The 21667-nt window shown below is 33.8% G+C and overlaps 1 protein-coding gene across 3 annotated transcripts in view; it reads left to right on the top strand.

Moving 5' to 3' along the window:
• LOC134263153 (transient receptor potential cation channel subfamily M member 2-like) overlaps positions 1-21115 on the top strand; it is a 31486-nt gene extending 10371 nt beyond the window's left edge. The window contains exons 15-27 of one of the 3 annotated variants that reach the window (XM_062745476.1): positions 1001-1101; positions 2275-2500; positions 8104-8256; positions 8345-8421; positions 8511-8620; positions 9669-9793; positions 13537-13824; positions 14546-14720; positions 17795-17945; positions 19292-19482; positions 19741-19861; positions 20065-20158; positions 20267-21115. In XM_062745476.1, coding sequence (XP_062601460.1) covers positions 1001-1101; positions 2275-2500; positions 8104-8256; positions 8345-8421; positions 8511-8620; positions 9669-9793; positions 13537-13824; positions 14546-14720; positions 17795-17945; positions 19292-19482; positions 19741-19861; positions 20065-20158; positions 20267-20377 — 1923 coding nt within the window. In that variant the 3' untranslated portion in view covers positions 20378-21115. Of the gene's footprint in view, positions 1-1000; positions 1102-2274; positions 2501-8103; positions 8257-8344; positions 8422-8510; positions 8621-9668; positions 9794-13536; positions 13825-14545; positions 14721-17794; positions 17946-19291; positions 19487-19740; positions 19862-20064; positions 20159-20266 lie in introns of those variants that run through there. The other 2 variants (XM_062745467.1, XR_009991198.1) reach the window with 2 other exon arrangements.
• Positions 21116-21667: the final 552 nt, after the last annotated feature.

A 21667-nucleotide genomic window follows, 5' to 3' on the forward strand; every position in this document is an offset into this window, starting at 1 on the left:
ATAGAGAGTGTGTTCTCCAATGTGAATTCCAAGAAAGATCTTTTTATCTGTAATGATAGCATTTGCTGTGTATTTCGTCATAATGTTCGAAATAGGACACCGAACTTGTGAAAAGACGGATAGAACAGTTCAACAGGTGATGCTTACTCCTACATGGTATCCAATCCCACCTCTGATGACATTAAGTGTTTGTGTGCTTAGCTCCTGATTTGTGTTAATTCAATGAACCATTGAGCCTGATTACTGTTTATTATCTCCATGCATATTTCCGTCACTATTATATACAAGATAACAACCCGTACAAACATTAACCTGTATATTTGTGCATAATCTGTCTATATACTCTGATTGTCTATTATTTTAATGAGATCGGAAGTTGATCGAACGTCTGACTGATGTCTGTATACAAATTGTTAGGTCAGTGTTTTCACACTGATTTGTCTATGGATTTTTCTGTGTACCAGATCACGACAAGATGCTTTGTGACTGGTCGACAAAAGACGTTTATGTCTCTTTGGCACCTGACCCCAACCTCTCATTTGATTGGTTTTTATAGTATGGACTTTTTTTAAATTGATCACTGTTCGTTATAATCCAACTGCATTCATACTTTTTTATTTTTTTTAAAAAAGAATGTGACAAAATTGACAATAGCCGCAAAATCATATACATGTAGAAATTGCATACTTATTGAATACCCATGATTACATCATATGTGAGAAGAAATCAGAACTTTAAAACTGTACCCTTATAATTTTTCACATATTGCGTCGAGATTTTGCCCATTCTCTTAAACGCTTCTGTTTCTATTAAATTAGTTGTTTTGCAAGTTGAATTGTTCTGCTGTCGAAGAGCGGAAGATAAATTGGAATTATTTTTAGGTTAAGATAGTCTTGATAGTTGATATCCTTTACATTGGATCCTGTAGTAAATGGATTCTTTATTTCTGTAAGGTGATTCAGGTGCCGGTTATTGTCATGTTGATCTTGTTTTGTCATAGGACGCCACGGCTTATGCACTCTTAGCGTTTGGAATCCTGAATGCCATGGCAACCAAGACTGACGACACTGAGCTACGTAACAGCCTGATCCGGAACGCTGAGTAGTTATACGCATGGTTTATATGTATCATTAGGAAAGACAGTAACAAGTTATCAATTAAGTACAATGGAGATATTACCAAACAAATACAACTCTGATACAGAAATTGAGATTTGTAAATAACTTTACTAAGCTAAGAAATATGTGTATACAAAAGCATGTTATCATAAGAGATGGTTGAGCACAGCATGTATGACTTTAATACCAATTTATTTCATTTTTTAGCAAATATTAAGAAAATCATTTAATAATTTCTTTTTGTTTACTTGTTGCTGTGATTAAATTCATGGATGCTTTATATAAAATTGTTCATATAGAAATACAAAAATATTTCTAAAATTCCACAAGGAATGCAATAAAAATAGTTCAAAATACCCATGAAATAACATAAATTTTAATATATAACTTTAAGACGGGGAAACCACAGCCGAGGCAGTTTCGTGGCTTTATTCCGCCGCTTATTTTGCAAACTCTCTCGAGCTCTCCAATGCAAATCATTATTTCATAAAAACTAGGATCTACAATTATGCTTAGAAACAGACTTTTGTTATCGCTTCCATCTTGCTTCGTCTATGAAGTCATTGTATTTATAAAGGAGATTTCTTATTCAAAAAGTCACACAATTACAAGTACTTGTGTCGGACGATCAGATTTACTATTGAAAAGGAGACAAAATTGCTTCAAGATGATAAGTTGGGAGACATTCCAAGTACAAAGAGTTCGGCTCATTATAGACTGGCTTTGACAGGAAGATGTAACGAGCACCTTTTTGATATCGGAATACGTAACGAACAGAATTAACTATGCTTTATATTGACCTTTAAAGCAATATACTGCCTAAATGCTACATTTAAGAATTTTCTACACTTCTTTGGAATGTTCTGAACATTTACTAAATATTTTTCCGATTCCGTCCCCCTTGTTCTTTTTAATGACCGATTTAAAAAAAAAAGTATCCATATTATTAATGACTGTATAACATATTAGCATATGGGTAACTGTGGAACAATGTAAATGAGAGTACTGCGAATAAGATATGTTCTTCTATCAGAGTATAATCGAAAGCGTGTAAGGAAATTGTTACTTTGGATTTATTCAAGCAAGATGATACATGTAGTAGGTGCAAATTTTCAGCGGGTTGATTCAAATAATATTGGTTTCTTTAATCTTTAAGGGAATTTGGAGATCTTGCGATGGGCGTTTTAAATGAATGTTTTGAAGCAGACGAGAAGAAGACAAACTTTCTATTGATTCGGCGTCATGAACAATTTGATGGTGCAAACTGCCTTAAAATTGCTGTGAAATCCGACAACAAACAATTCATTTCCCATCCAGCTTGTCAAGACTTTTTCCGAAATGTATGGATGGGACAACTGAGTCCTGAAAATGGGACTTGGAGGGTATGGTGATATAACTAATTCTTTTTTCTTCATTCTCTTGCAGTTTTGAAAAAAAAAAGAAAAATCTTTTTAAAAAGGAACAAAATCTTCTATTTAAGCCTTTTCATTTTGAATAAGAAAAGGCAGTACTTGAATCCAAAAAATAATTTTACAAACATTGCGACATAACCAAGAAAGGCCTTTATGCGCAGCGGTATATTGGATATTTTTACGCCCCAAAAGTCATATTTTGAAAATTATTTGAAATGTACTGAATTGTATATATTGTATAAGACATGAAAATTAACAAAGCATATTAGTTTCAAAGAAGGTTTTTATAACGTCACAAACTAGTCGGATTTTGTACAATTTTTCAAGAAGAGGACAAAATGGACAAAATTTAAACAATTTTTACTATAAAATTTATAGAGCACAGGCCTATAATAATATTTTCGTAATGGTCGACGAATTACCTGACAAATCCCTCCAGATTAGGTCGATAAGACAGGCTATGTCTAGCAGACGTCTGGCAAGATGGAGGTCAGGGAGATCAATGTTCGTCGAGATAGGTCGTACACGGATGAGTCGGGCTGTGGTACCACACTCCTCCCCTCCTTGTAGAGCCAAGGGTATCCATTGGCAAATTTTATCAATCGGTAATTTAATATATGTGAAAAATCCAACCCCCAAATATTGTACAAAATAATCTAAATGTCAGCTAATGCAAGAATACGAAAATATACAAATACTGCCCAATCATGATTACTTTTCAACAAAGTACCGGTGAGAGACATAATCCCTTCACTTATTTATGTTGTAAAAAAATGTAGAGTAATCATGAAAAATATACAATGCGTTTATACACTTGAATAAAAAATTACTTTTTCTGTAGTAATCAATACATACATATAAAGAAAATACACTATATAATTGATGGACATGTTGAAAAAAAAAATTATAATCTGTAGAACTGCCTGGCATTGTTGTTACATGTCTCCAGGATAAATGAAACTGGTGTGTTGCGAATAAATGCAATCTGTGCAGCAAGAGATGCTAGGTTCCAGGGGTGGTTCATCTTGCATCCAGGAGCTGGTAATAAATATGGAGCATCTGTCTCCAACAACAAGCGCTCAACTGGGATCCTGGCCACCAGATTTGGGTTCTGCGCTGATCTCATTTTGACTCCAAATTTCACTGCAGGCAATTCCATCTCCCACTGGCGTAGCTCCTCCACAGAACCTGTGAAGCAATGTCGATGGAAAGCATGGCGTGTCATGTCCATCATGCGGATCATGGCCAAGGTGCGTTTGGCTGCCTCACTGGATCCATCATCCCTGCAGTGCAGAATGACCGGCTTACCGACATCTCTTGCCAAATTAAGGGCATCTGCTAAAAAGTCCTGCTGGGTATGCAACAAACGCTCCTCATATACCTCTGGCCTCACACAGGGGTTGCATCTGCAATTGGTGGTGAGATTAATGCCAACCTCCCCAATGGCTACACAGCGCTGGTGTGTTACTAAGTCCATGAGCCTGTCAAGGTACTGCTCTGCCAGGTCAGCAACATGTGGGTGGATACCAAAGGAGACTGATATGTTTTCGGCATCTAATATGTGTGCCTGCCAAGATTCCCATTGACGGGGAAAGACATAGTTAGCTACAGCATGTAGCACCTGAACCCTTCCACCGAACTGCTGCTCTAGTTCAAACCAGGTCTTGAAGTTGGTCCTGCGCAGGATTTGGTCGAGGTGGAAATGACTGTCAACAATTCTGGCCATGACGGGGTTCCCTGCTATAGTAAAGGGTCTATCAATGGTCATACCATTCGCCAAAAGCCGCTGTTGATGCTGCCTGAACATTTCCTGCTGTTCTATACTCAAGCCCTTTAGTAGGGTATAAGATCCAAGAACATTACATTTTAGATGTAAAGGGGAAACAACATAGTCACTTGATAATGGTTTATCTAGTTGAACTGATACTTTGGCAATAGTATTAGGCAGTACACATGTTGTCCTCCGTATCCGGATGTGAGAGCTTTGGTGCCCTTCAGGTGGGTCGGATATCAACTTTATAGGAAATTTCCTGCCCTCGAGAAACAGCACTCCCTTCTTAATGTAGATGATCCCGTGGTTGGCTTCCAGAAAGTCTAGTCCCAGGATCATGTCATCATTCATTGATACCGCAGCAGTCCCAAGTTACATGAAGATCACCAATATTGAGAGGAACGTTCTTGAGCAATCTACCATGCACTATTTTGGCACCTAGCCCCTTAAGCTCTATGAACTCAGATGTAGCTATCTGGCTGTCTGGCACTATTTTATCATTGACAAGGGTTATCATAGCAGCTGTGTCAACAATTGCATTAATAGGCTTTTCTCCTATGGTGACACTTAGTTTGATGCTTTTTCCTTAAGTCCTCCTAATAGTTACAACGTTATCTCCTAGGCCACTCTTATGTGTGTGGGCCTACTGGCTTGACCCTTTTCTGTTTAAATCACCCTTCATTGGGCTTCTCGCTTCATCTGATGTATCGTTGTCTCTTTTGTTTGGAGACGAGAAGTGCTGGCCCCTGGCTAGTAATCGACTAGGACTTTGAGATCTCTCTAGGAAACGCACTTTCAATAGTGGTGAACTACTCTGATTTCTGCCAAAGGATTGCTGAATTGTTGTGGTTAATTTCTCAACTAAAGTTGTAAGGTGTAAGATTTGCTTATCCAGAGAATTGTTGTTGTCTTCCTTAGAGAGCTTAGTATCAGCCCTACGTGGAGAAGGTTCACTTGTTGGGGATCCCTCCCTGCTCGAGAATGAAACTTGTCGTTGAGAATAGGAGGCTACTCTGGTGCTTCCTCTGGTCCCGTATAAAGCACGATGGTTCGCAATGGCTGTTTTCACATACTTTACAGCTTTCTGGAGTGTTGTTGGTTCTCTATCCATAGCTTTCATAGCAGCTTCTTTATCTCGACAGCCACGTAGGAAGGTTTCTATTGCTATTTCCTCAATCATGTTCCCTTCACAGCTCTCATAACCATCAAATGCTAGGAAGTAGACACGCTGAGAAAATTCTTCCACATTTTCATTTTCCAGTTGCCTAGTAAAGGGGAGCTGGCGACGATCTAGAATAGGTACTTCCTTTCTGCTGAATCTCTGGTATAACTGCCGTTTCAGCTCTTTATACTCACCATTCTTGTTCACTTTCCTGGCATATTCCAGAGCCACATCCCCTAAACAATCTAGAAGACGGAAAGCCTTCTTATGGGAGGACCATCCACGATGAGCTGCAACCCTTTCAAATTGGTAAATAAAGGATTCCCAATTTGGGCTTTCAGTGCCTTTAAATACGGGCATCTTTTGAACTTGTGGACTCTTGCTTCTGGATCTGCTCCTCGATGTACGAGTCCATTTTGACATTGTATCATCTGAGGAAGAACTAGACGATGGCGATCTATTTAGTTTACTCTTTTTGGTCTTCCTGCCCCTGCTTTGTTCCTTAGGAGTCAGAGACCCCATCACATTGGGTTTATCTTGGGAAGAAGAGGAGCCGAAGCAGATGTTGATATGTATTTTTCACTACTCTTCTTTTCACCATTTCCTTTCTTCTTGGATGGGAAGTGAAGATCATGTTCAAACTTAGAGCTCAGCTGAATTGGTGTTAGATCTTGGAAATCAGCACTCTCTAACTTTCCATTCAGGGGGTGTGCTTGTTTTTTGTTTGGCCCCTTTGAAAGGATCTGAAATGTATCCTGAAGGGGGAATGACAGAAGTCAATTTGTCTATAATTAGCTTCTGTTCCTTCCCTGTTTCTGACGGCTTGGCTGGGGTTTGAACTGTGTCAGCTGTAAGAGTAAGCGACTTGTCGATGCTTTTCTCTATATCAAATTGATTGGTCAGTACAGGTGGCATGTTGTACAATTGGCCTATGGAATCAACATCCGACTTCAGGACAACTTGCGACCGTAAGGAGTTGACTTCATCACGAAGCATTTGAATGCTTTTGTTCATCTCCAGTAAGGTGAGATGCAGTTGCGCAGCACTTGTATCCTCTGCTTTGTGTACCGGCTGGTTTGCTGAAGTCTCTGCCTGAGCCTTCTGGATGGTAACAACACCTGCCTCACTCCATTCTGTCCATTGAGAGAGTGCAATCTGGGTCACATCAGCCACATCATTAAAGTCGAACTCTTCTTTTGTTTCCCTAAGCTGGAGAATTCTTTTAGCTTTAGCTTGTCCGATACCCTCCAATGATTTCAGGTCTGTCTCTGAGGCGTTGTACAAATTGATTGGTTTACTAGCAGCCATTATCAGTTGTGAATATTTTATTTTTCAAAATGTTTACAAAATAGGAAATAGAATGATAGTTTAGAGCAAAAGCAGAGCCAGTGGCCCCAATACCTACACAGTGTATGGGGCTATTTTGTCAAAATGCAGGAAATACAATCTCAGTGATAATCACTCTATTTTTTCCGATTGAATTTGAAATAATTAATCAAGAAAATACTCAAGGAATAATATTAATTTGAAAAGCAATGAAAATTATATGGCACGAAATGCGCGCCGTATACCAAAAGCGAGGGAAAGTAGCTCACGTGACTTTTGTTTTCCTAAAATTTCGGTGCAATTTATCGTAAAATATGAAAATTAATCAACTTTACTGTAACAAATTAATGTTTTGACAATAAGTAATCCTTAAAAATAGGGTTATAATAAGTAAAAACTTGTATTTATTCGTTATAAATCACGTTGTGAAACATCAAATTAGTAAACACGTGGTTCTTGAGATACTCGGTGATTTCACAAAAAAATTATGTTGTTGCAAGTTGGTAACCAAGAAAAGCGTAATTTCGCAGATTCCTCAGCTACCGGCGACGCCAATGTCGTAATGGTCGACGAATTACCTGACAAATCCCTCCAGATTAGGTCGATAAGACAGGTTATGTCTAGCAGACGTCTGGCAAGATGGAGGTCAGGGAGATCAATGTTCGTCGAGATAGGTCGTACACGGTTGAATCGGGCTGTGGTACCACAATATTTACATATTTGGTTGAAATTATCATTCAACAAATTTTATCAAATATTGTGCCGGAGCAGACCTGTACTCGGTGACTTTTACTCAAAATATCGACTAATATATACCCTTTTCCGTAGAAATCATAGACATTTTAAATTTACGCTAATTCATGAAGTCATTTCAAACATATAACGTCATTGCTTATGAAATGTTCAGTGCTTTGAAGTCTGCAGACATCCCCCTGTTTAAGAACATAATTATGTATTTCTCCATCAAAGTTTGATTTTGGGGGCAAATATTGGTCATTACCGAATATAGTCCTTTATTAATAATATTTATGAGGTTTATTTCTTGTTTTCTTAACATTGATTTAGCACCGATGATTAACTACGATTTGAGACCTTAAATTTTGATTTCTTCTTAAATTTCTACTGATCTTTCCTTTGGCATTAATACTGAAGTATGTAGTTGTTTTATGTTTTAGTACCCAACAATGCTTTAACGTAAATTGCAATTGGCGTTTCGTTTTGTTGTCCTTACTAGAAGGACACTTTTCTCTTATATGAGTCCATTTTGGCTGAATAAAGAACGTGAAAATCTTGACGTAGAAACATTCATTTCAGCTCCTTATATCTCCACTTGTCTTGGGAATATTTCTTCTGAAAGTTAAAGACGTATATTACTATGTGAAAGACGAATCTTCGCAAAGTTGCAATTCTGAATCAGATGTTTTCACGCCAGTAAAACATGGGACATTGGAACGACGATTCAATATTGTAAGTTTTAAAATATGTTTATTCTTATGTTTGAATCCACAATATTTGAATTTTTTACTGATGTAGAAATATTAATCATTTTTTGTAGAAGAGAACAGTCTCCGAAACCAACACAACGTCCGTGTCAGATTGTGCGAAGGAAACACTGCCTAGAAGAAGTACAGAGTAAGTATTTCCAATATTTTTTAGAACAGGTCAAAGCTTTGTTAATAATTATAATGTTTAAAGTTGAAATACACGTTATTGGTTTTAAGCAGTATGGAAGGGTATTCGAAAAAGAAGCTACAAGGAATTCGATGGCATCTTCACCGAATCCAGAGCATATATACGGCACCTGTTATGATCTTCGCACACAGTGTGGCAAGTATTGTTCAAAACAGTTGATCCCGGCAATTCAATTAAAGTGGGTTCAAGCATGAAAATGTCAAATGTTAAAGCTACTACTATGTCTTGTTAATCTTGTAGCATTGAATCAGATCAAAACAAATATTAAAATTCCGACATTTCATTACAATAAAGCAAATTTCCCAAATAAAAAAATCTCGTTACACATATTAAGGTAGTCTATAAAGTATGTCTCATTCCTTCATTTCATTGTATTGTGACGGTATCTCCGTCGGTAAAGCGCTTGTTCCGTGATTGGAATGTTCAGGATTCAAAACTTCGACTGCGACTGACCCTAGTCGATAAAAATGGGTTGCGAAGATTACTTCGCGAAGTTTTTGTCACTTTGAAGTGATTCAGCAGCACCGTGATGCAGCAGCTGGGATGGGAGCCACTGAAACATCGTAGACAAGCCGCCAAGGCAGTGTTGATGTGTAAGATCATGCTAGTAGCCATTCTGAAGATCTCTAATAGCCATTCAGTCCTCACCTTTTTTCCATCCTACTGGTGCTGCTACTAGAGGCAATCAACAAAGACTGCAAAATTGTAGCAGTCACCTACAAAGGATCCTTCTTTCCATCTGGGATCCGTCTGTGGAACACTTTACCATCTAGTGTCACAGAAGCCCAATCCCTTGACTTATTCAAGTCGGGCTGGGAAAAGTTGGTAAACATTAGGTGACAGTAGTATTTTTATCCAGTTTTTAAAATTGTAAATAGAGAATTCTCCATTGCACCTGCGTCCTATTTCAGTAAAGTGCGATGATGCCCCAAAGGCCCTGCACTGTACAAGAGAAAGAAGAAGAACATTTCGGGTCTTTCGGATGAGATTCTAAAAAATCAGTTGATCGCTTCGCGACAAGGGTTGGCACGGTAAAAACCCCTCAATGCTAAATGTCACTTGGTGTCGGATAAAAGTCTAAATTGAAGCCCTTCACGGGTATATGGCAACGTCTCTTCTGGTGAAAAATTCTCGAAATGGACGTTAAACAGCATACAATCAACAAATCAATCTTTTCTTGTAGATAGCATACATAGTTTTCCTGGCCATTTTTAGTTACATGCTGCTTGTGGAGTTTGATCATCACATGGGCAAATATGAAGTCATTATATTCATTTGGGTAATTACCCTAATGATTGAAGAAATGCGGCAGGTAACACGATTTACGATAGATTTTCGGTAATATTTTGTAATATTTATCTTGAATATTTCAAAATCATAGAAAAACCTGGTATTGATATGCTAGTCCTTTGACTTAACGTGGTTCGCTCCTCAGCTTACAAGCAGATTTTTGGCTTGAGGTGAATTTGGATTCTATAATGCTAATTAAAATATATTCAATTAAAACCCCGTTATTAAATTCCATACCGAAAACATTTAGTGAGGAACTCTATTTTGTGGCGTTGGGTATTTTTTAGATGAAAAAGATCAATTTATCCTCTTTCGAAATATTCAGTATTGTTAAGTTTGGATTGCTATTTTTACATGCAATCTGCACACAGGGTAATTTTTTGAAGTGAAATGCTCTATCCTGGTCTTAAATTATATATTAAATCAACTTTCATGAAATCTATCATCATATTTGGCAAATATATAAAATATATCAAATATATCGTGAAAGTCCTTGAAAAAAAATTACCCAATTTTAGCTTAAAATTGGCACAATTTTAGTAATATCTAAAAATTAACATAACATACCCCATATTTTATGTTATTTTCTGAATATCTGATACTTTTAACCTCTCTGCTTAAATTGAGGAAAATGTCATTACTTTAAAATGATTTTGTTGCTTGTTAAATTAAATTTTTTAACACCAGAAAAATAAAATTTTTTGAGTGCAGAAAGGTCAAATGATTGACTATGCGAAATAATTTGGAAGTATTTTTGTTTTCACAATTTTTATATGACTATTTCAGATGAAAAAGACTATTTGATCCAATTATTCATTTGGATAAAAAATAATATATAAAGGAAAAACTTTGAAAAATTGATTTTGTGTTAGACTTTATTACAGTTTAAAACGGTCATATTTGCTCCGTAGTGCTGAAAGAAGCGTAATGACCCCTTTTTTGTTTTGATTTTTTATTGAGCTATGTGTGTAGATTCTAAAAATATAATCGACAAAAAAAAAAAAAAAAAAAAAAAGGGAACCAACCTCCTTAAAATAGTCAAATGTCTACTTGACTTCCTCTTTCACTGCAAGACTTGGGTTAGAACAATTATCGCAGCAAAAATAAATTCAAATTTTCATGTTTTTTTTAATCGTAGAAAAACTTAAATAATCATGATCACTTCAATACTCTGACGAGTGTCAATCACAATTGTTTTAATATTTTTTTTGTTCTTCTTTTGGTGCTTAAATGGGCAAGGTTTTATGTGATGGATAAAAAATAAAATATGCTAGAATTTATGTTTCACACAGACGTCTCTTTTTCTGTCATATCCAATGAGTCATTAAAAGTCAAGCTTAAAATAGAACGTGTGTTATTTTAAAGTAAAAACCATATATTTTCCCCCCTAGAAAAAAAACGATTACAAACACTTAAAATGTCAAAAAGGAAATTGATAATCATCTTCTCTGAAAGTTCTTGAATCCATTTAGGTAAATTTTGTAATGATATTGCCACTAACTGCCTTACAAGTAGCATGGCAACCAACTTGGTAATATGCAGGTCTGGATATGTACACGGGATGAATTCAATGTTTTTGTAATGAGAAATTTCAGTTTTAGAACAAAAATGACTACATGAACTGTTGCTTTGCAGTGTTTTTTCTCTATGAAAGAAATTTTCAGAATCTTTATTCCAAACTGAATCAAGTTATATTAATTCTTCAAATTAAATTAAATGTCAGTCTAGAAATAAAAAAAAAAAAGAATTTTATGATGATTCCAAGACCAAAATTACTTTTTTTTCAAATATATATAAAGAATGGAGGCGTACAAGACGATGACAATCCCCCGCTCTGAGAAAAGACATTTCTCAATTCTAAAAGTTATATTTTTCTAAATTATATGGTATATCATCTTTAACACATTTAATTCTGTATTTCATTGTTTTATTATTTTATTAAACATAACGCAGGGTTTGGTCCAAGACCCTCCGATTTAACCTCTACGCTACGAAGTACATGTACGAGGGCTGTTCGGAAATTATTGAGACAATTACGTTTACTCCATAAAGTACGGAGATAATTTAATGAAAATTCATCAACATTTTATAAAGAACGAATTAAATACTTATGCCGAATTTCTCATTTTTATGGTAATTAGACAAGTCTCGGTGAAATGATAAGCATGCAAATGTCAATGGACCCGGAGCAGCATCGCTACGTCATATAACGTCACGTCAGCCGGAGATGTTTCACATGTAAAACGTTCCGGAAGTGTTTAAAAATTTTCCTTCTTTGTTATTACTTGTAACATTAAAAAAATCAACAGTCGCTTTCTATTCTTTAAAAATGCATATATGCTTCTTCTATAGCCCAGTGTAAAACTTTCATTTGTTTGAAAGGATGACTTAGAATCATGCAGTGCCGATTTCTTCTACGTGGGTCAACGATAATAATACCGTAACGATATTAATTAATACCGTAAGTAATAACTAATGGTCGTCCGGAGCTTTTGATTTTACTCTGGTTAAATTAATTGTAAAAAAATGTATATCAATGAATTAACAAAACCCTAACACATTATTTTTTTCCTCGTTGTTATTGTTTTAGCAGGTAGTTCAGTCTGGAAAAGAGTTCTACATTGCGCTACACAAAATTTTAGGTTTGTGGCTGCTCCGTCCTTGACGTCAACATAAAGTTTTTTCGTTGTTAGCAGATTTCTCTACTGCACTTATTCTTCTTATGATTTCTTTATTTCTGATCAAAATTCTAAGAAAGTTACACAATATGAATTTGAAATGAAGCTGAAAAATTATACACATAAATTGAATTATTTTCGCTTTTATTATGGGTCCACGAAGAGTAATAACGTTGATGTTACATATTTTTGATAACTGATTTCGGGACTGCTCCGGGTACCGCTACTACTGACGCCTTTATATACCATTGTACAGAAAATATTAAATATTCGTAAAATATTTTTTGCTTTTGTTATTCCTTAGTGTATGTCAAACGTATATGCAAATTTTCACGGACTTCATTAGAAAGCAAAAGATACACAATGTCTCAATAATTTTCGAACAGCCCTCGTATATGCATTATCCTCGTCTGTCAGTGCGATTTAAATGAACGGGTTTGTTGAAGCGTACATTTTTTCCAGAAATTTTCGATTTTCATATAGAATGGGTTCAGATTCCATTTTTTGGACAGATGAAATATATTTCACATTCACGTTTCCATCATTTAAGCGTTAACGAAGAATGGAGACTTGACCCATTCATGTTCAAAATTCAAAATTTATAGCTCTGATAAACCCATTAAATATGCTTAACTGTCAACTTTGAAATAAAGATTATCAAATGATAAGTCGTTCAGTAAAATGAAATAATAAAATATTTTGAAGATGACATTACTGAGAACATGATTTTAGAAAAATTTAACTTTTCTGTGAATTTTGAAAATTGAGAAACATTTTGTCGCGGAGCGGCGGATTGTCCACGCGTTGTACGCTCTCTTTCTTTGAGACAGGATTTTGTTCATAATATCCTAAAATGAAATTGAATAACAGTTTCTTAAAATCAACAAATTATCAGTTTTAATGGTCATAAATTGCCTTTCAATATTTCTAAACTACATTTTCATTTTAATAAAACATAAAAAAATCAAACTAATTAAATTGAAATAGTTTTAAATACATGTACTTACTTTTTAAGTTGTTTCTGAACTAAAGCTACATTATTTTCTAATGTTTGTATTCTTAATGCCCTTGCCATTACTTTTTAAAGTTTTGTTCAACATCGCAAACCAAACAAAATGAGGAATTTACGAGAGTGGCGCTTTGGCAGAAGTTTCTGAAGAAGAAGAAGGAGTATTGGAGCGACAGCTGGAACAAAGTGGACGTACTGACGATTGTCCTGTTTATCCTGGCGGCTGTTCTACGATTCTGTCCCTGGACGATCACTGAAGCACGTATTGCCTACAGCTTTTGTCTTATGTCGTTTTTCTTCAGGATCCTCCATATTTTCACAGTCCATAAGGAACTCGGACCAAAAATCATCATGATTAGAAGAATGGTATACATTATTCCTTTCTTTTTCTTTGAGGGTTGGGCACGGATTGAGGGTATTTTATACATGTATTGGAACAAATAGAAAATTGCATTAGCACTGAATCCGATCGTGCTTAAAATACCTTTTGATCGTATGGATATCCAATAAACAATAATACCTGTTTAAAACAAAGATTGTTGATAATTTTTTTTTTTTGCAAACATTGACCGAAAGATATGCACATTCAGATTCACATTCAGAATTTCACATATATTGTCAGTTATTTCGTGGTTTTTTCTTTTTTTCTTACATTCGTGAGTATATCAGTAACTACCTTTATCTATCTCTGCTATCTCTATCTCTTACGAATTCAACAGATATATAAGCAACAGTGGTTTCCACAAGTGAATATGATTCCAGAATAGCATGCATAACATTATTACATCATAAAATGTAAAATTAGAATTTATTATCCGCGGGGGGCCCATGCATATAAAGTTGCGCCATTAAAAAACATTAAGGTCGTTAAAAAACTTTGGTTGTTATAAGTAAAATTTATCATAATTATTCTGAATGCTATTGATCATCTTCTCTAGTGTTCTTTAAAGATAACAAAACACTTTCTTTAATTGTTGCTATTAAAATGTCATTGGTAGTTTGGAAGATTTGCAGGTGTTTTGCAGAAAATAAAAATTAGAAATTTTCTTTCTTCCATTATAATATGTTCCATTCTTCTAACTGACAGATGGTTGACCTTGTGTTTTTCATGATAATTCTGATGGTGTTTGTGTTGTCCTACTCCATAACGTCGTACGCCATCATGTTTCCCAACTCGGTAATGAGCTCCTCATTGGTTACTCAGATTCTCAGAAAGGGATACTGGACGTTATACGGAGAACTGTTCCTTGACGAGTACGAAGGTAGGCGTATATACAGGGGTAATCAAAGATAAGGAAAGCTGTTCCTCACAAATATATGAGGAGCTGTATCTCGACTAATACAAAGGCACATGTACAGTATACGGTGTATTCCGTTTTTTTTTCGCGATGATCTATTTTTCACTTTTAATGCGATCATTTTTAATTCGCAAAATATAAACAACGCAGGAATTATGTCAGCTATAATGTGACATAAAAACATTACCATATTTAAGAAAAAAACCGCAAAATAAAAACTGTACAATCTACAGTCTTTTCGCTAAATTTCCAACACGCGAAAAAAAAAAAAAACCCGGATATACGGTATATGCTACCAGAGATACAGAACTGTTTATCGACGAACATGAAGTAGGGAATACACAGAGGAAAGCAAATTCCCAGAAATAGATACTGAAGATTATATGGGAAGCTGCTTCTCGAATGGTACGATACTAAGGGTAATCAGTTTCTTTTCAAATAGCAAATATTAAATTGGAAATTCATGCAGAAGGTGTCTTATGAAGGTTGTTATCAGTTGCAATTTGATACTTTAAGTTTAATTCAATAATTTAAATTATAATATAATTGTCTTCAAAAACATGTACATATATTTAGAAAGTAAAAGGCAGAAATAAGTTTCTTTTGGATGGTATTTCAATTATCTTTCTAAGAATGTCAAGTTACAATACAAGGTAGTTATCGATTATATAACATCTCAATTAGATTTATGAACTGTTTATCGGTGACATTTAGGAGCTTTAGAAGATTGTTAACTATTTAAAAATAGTATAAATTGATTTATTTCTAATAAGAACTATTAAAAGCATCCAGAACCAAAATAGAATACTCTTTGTCCAAAACAAAATGTTCATGTACTGAAGTAAATTAATATACCGGTGGTAAAAGGTTCATATAAGCTAATTTAGATGTTTTCTATATTTACTGATTGTTGATACCTGTTTATTTGTGTGATTTACTTCCTGATGTTTACCTTAAATTCAGTTTTAGTGGTTCACCATTATGTTGGAATACTCTTCTCCTTAGCTGCAATGACAACGTCATATAAGCAATAATAGTTGTACTGAAAATCTGCAGACAAAACCAAATCACGAATATCACATAAAACAAGCCATAACAAATTAATGATTTCCTCTAGAAAACATGATCTTTCCAAACCTGACGCATAAATGTTTTCACTAGTTGTACAACTAAAAAAAATTAAAATTGATCAATATGGATTTCCCGTTTCCGTTTGTGTTACAATTCAGTTATTATGACGTTTTCAAATATTTTCTTGCTTGTTGAAATTCAGTTGTAGGTTGTTTGGAATACAGGTGCATTTTTATGACATATATCTAATTTCAAGATCTAGGAGATTTACCTTACTTCTTGTTTTGCATTGTAATTGATTTTTTTTATATAGAAATACAATACCACCTCTCAGCTATTCAAGGATGTTAATTCCTCACCATAGGGTTTACATCCAGTCATACCAAACAATTATAGTTTTTCTCTTTCTCAGAGATCACGATGACACTTTGAGGATATTAACCCTGACTTGTACTCTACAACACCTTTCCAGCTTCCCTGTTTATGTATCCTTCTGTTCAAGTTGTGTCCAAAGCATAAAAAAGTAACCCCTTTCAACACGAGCACAAATATGCTCGATTCTAAGTACATTTGAAGAATCTGTCCCAATTCATATGTATAAAGATCAATATTTCTGGTGCAGAAAAGGTACAATAATTTACCCGTAACGTGAGTACTTATAGCAAACAAGATAAAAGAATTCAAAATTGACATGTGTGTCCTTCTAGCCAGAGCCCAAGAAGTTCATCGACATTGCTTACTTATGAATAGGTTTAAAATTGATAGAACGAGGAAACAAAATACAAATTAATAAATTTATTAAAGAGAAACCAATTAATTATTTAATGTAAAAAAGGATTTGCTCTTGTTGCCCTCCGCAAAGGAGAGAAGAAAGAAGGGACAGATATGTGGAATAATTTACCTTGATCTAAGTCGCTCTCATTGCGCAGTGGTTACAGTAATTGGGGCGATAGCGTGTTCGAATCAAGCTACGGTTTGTCGAATAAAACGTTATAAAACAAGACTGTATTTTACACTTGAGGCTGGCATTTCGTAAGTTCTATGGTTGATACAAAGACCTTGTCAGCATGTACAATTTCTCATTAAGTTAAATGCTGACTGACTTTTTTCATACTAATTGTTAGGCCACTGTACACACACTGAATTGTCGAGGGATTTCTACCTTATTTCCAATCATGACAAAGGTGTAACAGGGGATGTTCACTCCTCCTTGGTACCTGAACCTACCTCTAATTTTTTGGAGATCCGTGTTTGCTCTGCTCCAATTATGATTTATATAATGGACTTTTAAAATTGAATACTGTTTGTTGTCTCCATATATTCAATGCAAATGATTACTTGCAGCACAATGTCCTCGAGTGACGTTTAAAGGTTTATAACTTGAAGCCCAAAATCAGTTAGTGGTGGCGTCTCAGTATAAGTGAACAAGTATTAAAAGGGACGTCAAACAAATAAACAAACAATTAAGGTCAGATGATACAAACAAAAGATGGATGCCTGGATTGGTATATATATATATTTTTTTACCTAATTTCATTGCAAATGATGCAAATAATAGATTTCTAGAATATCAAGAAATTGTAACCCTTCTGTGATGTTCCAAATTATACCCCTCTGAAACCATCCTTATTAATCTATACAAATATTTTTCACTTCAAATTCCATTTTTGTGCAACTTTGAATATAAAAAAATAAAAACTACGCGGTGAAACTTATTCATTTTAATCATTAAAACATGACCCAATTGTTATTTTCAAAAAAATTTGACAAAACTTTGTATCATCTGTTCTTAAATAAACATTGAGCCAATGTTGTTTGAATTAACTGTCGTGTAAAACAAGGTTTATTTGTTCCCTTTTTGGCCCTGTGAACTTGATTTTTCCTCTTGTGTTATTATACAAATACTTCCAATTCGTTCTGAAGCAAACAGAATAAAATACTTTTTTGTTTTTATTTTCAATTTGCAGGTGCTGGAGAATGTACAAAGAACGTAACTATATATGCAGTCAGTCCTAAAAACCGCTGTCCAGAGGAGAGAATGGTGGCAACCCTGTTGATGGCTTTTTACGTTCTCTTTGCAAATGTCCTCCTTCTGAATATTTTGATTGCAATGTTCAGGTATGTCAAATAGTAAGAATGTCCAGGTAAGTGAAATATTTAGAATGTTGAGTCATTTCAAATATAATCATCAAGTATGTCAAATATAAAGCATGTACAATTTTGTCAACTATAAAGGATGTTCAGGTATGTCACATATATATGTTGTATACAAATAACGTTCAAGTATTTAAGTATAAATAATATTCATGCAAGTCCATTATAATAAAATTTATGGAGAAAACGAGTCGAATTTTAGCTCAAACGCCCAATAAACAATATAGCTCAGAAGCAGAGCAAACAAGACCTCTGAAACATCAGATGTGGGATTGGGTGCCATGGAGGAGTACAGCATCACAACTGTCGTGAGCTAATAGTCATGATCGGGAAATAATGGAAAAATCCGTCTGAAATTCATCGTGTAAATAATGACCCAACAATTGTAATAAAAACGTCAATCAGCATTTGACTTAAGGATGACGTTTACTCAGGTTTCAGAAAACAGAAAGGAAATTTTATAAAGCATTATATGATAAATCAAAAATTTTTCAAAATGGACAAAATAATCAATATCAATTTAAAAAATTAATATTTCATTATTCGAAGAAAATGAACCGGAAAAAAATTTGTAAATAAACGGACTAAATTTTCAATTTTTAACAAAATTATTTTTTATGAATATTAATCACAGTGTAAAGGTTACATGTATTTTTAAATATCATTTTGCAAATATTTGCTCATAAATCATTTCAAATAATTGAACTTAGATGAAATTCAAAAATAGAACAAAAACCATTGACCATATATTCAATAATTTGATATAGGTCTATTAGTAATTAGTAATTGACCATATGACTTGCGCTATAAATAATGTTGACATTTTTTAAGGAAAAAATTGGACAGTGTGAAAAATTGATATTATTGCTTTTCCAACTTGTTTGTCAATTACTTGCCTTGTTTTAGAAATTTTTCATACGTAAATATGCGCGCATCGAATCCCCGTATGTTGAAAAGGATTGTTTTTTGCATTGTGTCATACATAGTATTTTTAATTATATATTTGCTTTGTCAACTTGTTTGTATAACGCACTTAGAAATTGTTCAACGTTAAATTGGTTTTTTAAATAGCGTATTTTTGATATATAAATTTTATTTAACATATACATATAAAGGGAATAAATGTTTCGGATTAATAAAAAGAATCGAATTCAAACGTGGTCTTCAATGTACATAAACATTTTTATTTACTTGTCGTCAATGCTATGTTTACTTCCACTCGAAACTTAAGATATTGTTTGCAATTTAAAAACTAGCATTTCATGAAAAATTAATTGAATCTTACATTTCGTTTTATTCTATATTTTCAGCAATACATTCCAAAAGGTTCAGGAGAATACAGATCGCCTGTGGAATTATATGAGATGTTCTCTGATTTACGAGTTCTACAATAAGCCATTCCTGCCGGCGCCATTAAGTCTGCCTATTTATATCTTCCTGATGATAAAGTGGGTACTTAACAGAGGCTGTGGGGTCTGCCTGGACCTCACCCCAGATCTCAGTAAGTCGAACTGTTATCAAGTAAACATTAGCACTGTCATGGCTATTCATCTCTTGTCCAAAATTCCCTGATTATGTGCTTTTCAGTTGCAGAATTCAATGTTTTACAAAATCATATTTTGAAAAATAAAAAAGTTAAGAAAATCATTTTACATACCTGAAATCTACACTTCACACTAATTGTAAAATTGAAAATTTTTAAAATTTGTTTTTTGTCTTGATGAAAAATTAAATTGTTTTTTTTTTTTACTAACGACAGGCGAAGCCCAGGACAGGGAAATAATGCAATGGGAGAATGTTATTGCTGATGCCTACAGCCAGAAACTGAAACGGAACCGGGAAAACAGAATGGAAACCAAAGTCTTTGAGATCAATGAGAGGTAAAACGGGGAAAGGTTGATTACATAAAATTGTTTAATTAAAATTAATTATAACTCTGTTTACGAGATTCTGGGAGAATTGCCAAAGTAGATATTTTGTAGATAATTTTTTCCCCTAAATTTTACGCGAAATTCTTAAATAAACAAACAGCTTTTACAAATTGAAGCTTGATTTAAATTCAATAAAACAATGTCAATTCAAGGTTGGAAAAATTAACATCAACAATGGGAAATATGCAATCCTTTCATGACACATTCAACCATATTGATCGACGGCTGGACTCTATTGAAGAAAAGGTAAAATTTTCTGGAAAATAGCAAAATATTTCAAACAAAGAATCTTTCAATTGTAATATACAATCGTTAATATTTTATAATTTGTTTACTCTATCAAAATTAATTTAGATTTCAAAGATTCTTGGATATGTGAATTGGGAAAAGAATAAAAAAATCAGTATATATGAAGAAACCGGTAACAAAGGATCATCTGGAAATCCTCGACATTATAGCTGCTGAAGAAGAAAATTAGTTTGAAATGACATACTTATAATAAAAGTTCACAAATATTTGAAATAAAAAAATGTGTTTACTTGTATATACATATGAATGTATTATAATCTTAAAAGTGTGCGATAAACGTTTTGTATATATCTAATATACTAGTACTTTGGTTAAAGTCAAGCTATGTAAGAAATTAATAATTGCTTTAAAAATATATTTGTACCATATATACTATACTAAATTGAGAAAGTCATAGTTAATAGTATCATTTGCATTAATACCTATTGATATGGTATTTTGATACTTTACTGTAAGACCGTTTTGCTTAGAAAATACGTTCGAAAATTTAATATAAAAGTAAAAAAAAAGTGGGATTATCTATTTCAATTGTGTACAAAGTACTATTATTTTTTTTAATTGCTGAAAATGGTATAAATGACTTGAACAGTGTTTATCATTACATGATAACACATGTAAATCTTTCTTTTGAATTAAGAAATGTTATTTTAAACATTGCATTTACTTTGTTTAAACTTTGATACTTTAATTTGTTATGAAGAAAAATATATAATTTTCATATTTATCATTTATAAGTGTTAATTTTTATCATTAAAACTATCACTTTTGTTGGGCATGGATTTGATTTTCTACAGGGAAACATTAATTAAATGCATAAATGTTTGTAAACGGAGATGTATGAAATACAATATATTTATTAAATATCTAAAAAGACATAAAAACATTCATAATGCATTTCAAATTTTGTTTTGGACATATAAAGAGATTCACGAAGAATTATTTAAAATCAGTAAATGGCACATTCATACAATTTTCAATGTTAATCAATATTTTTATTCATTTGAATTTAAGATAAGATATTTGCATAAAATGATAAAAACAAAAGTATCTCTCTCTCCCTCTCTGTTTAGCAATGTACCTGATAATTATGTACACTTGTTCAGGTAACACTAAACGTCCTATGAAATATGGTGATAACGAACAATATTCGGGATCAAAATCCATACACGATCTGTAATATAAGAGGCAAGATCAGGTACCATGGAGAGGTATACATCCCCTGCCGACTGGTCACCTGCCGTGTGCTAATTGTCATGATTGAATTAAAGGAAAAATTCGTAGAAATTTAGTTGTTTAAATAATGGCATAATATTAATATAAAAACGTCAGTCAGCATTAGACCTAATTAGTTTCAGAACGTAAGTCAGCATTTGACTTAATGCTAATATTGTATTTACTGATAAGGTCATTGTATCGACTATTTTACTTGGGCGATAAAGGTATTTT

The sequence above is a fragment of the Saccostrea cucullata genome, unplaced genomic scaffold, assembly GCF_032062105.1.
Source record: "Saccostrea cucullata isolate Sc308-1 unplaced genomic scaffold, CSIRO_AGI_Scuc_v1 ctg691, whole genome shotgun sequence".
In the NCBI taxonomy this organism is placed as follows: Eukaryota; Metazoa; Mollusca; class Bivalvia; order Ostreida; family Ostreidae; genus Saccostrea; species Saccostrea cuccullata.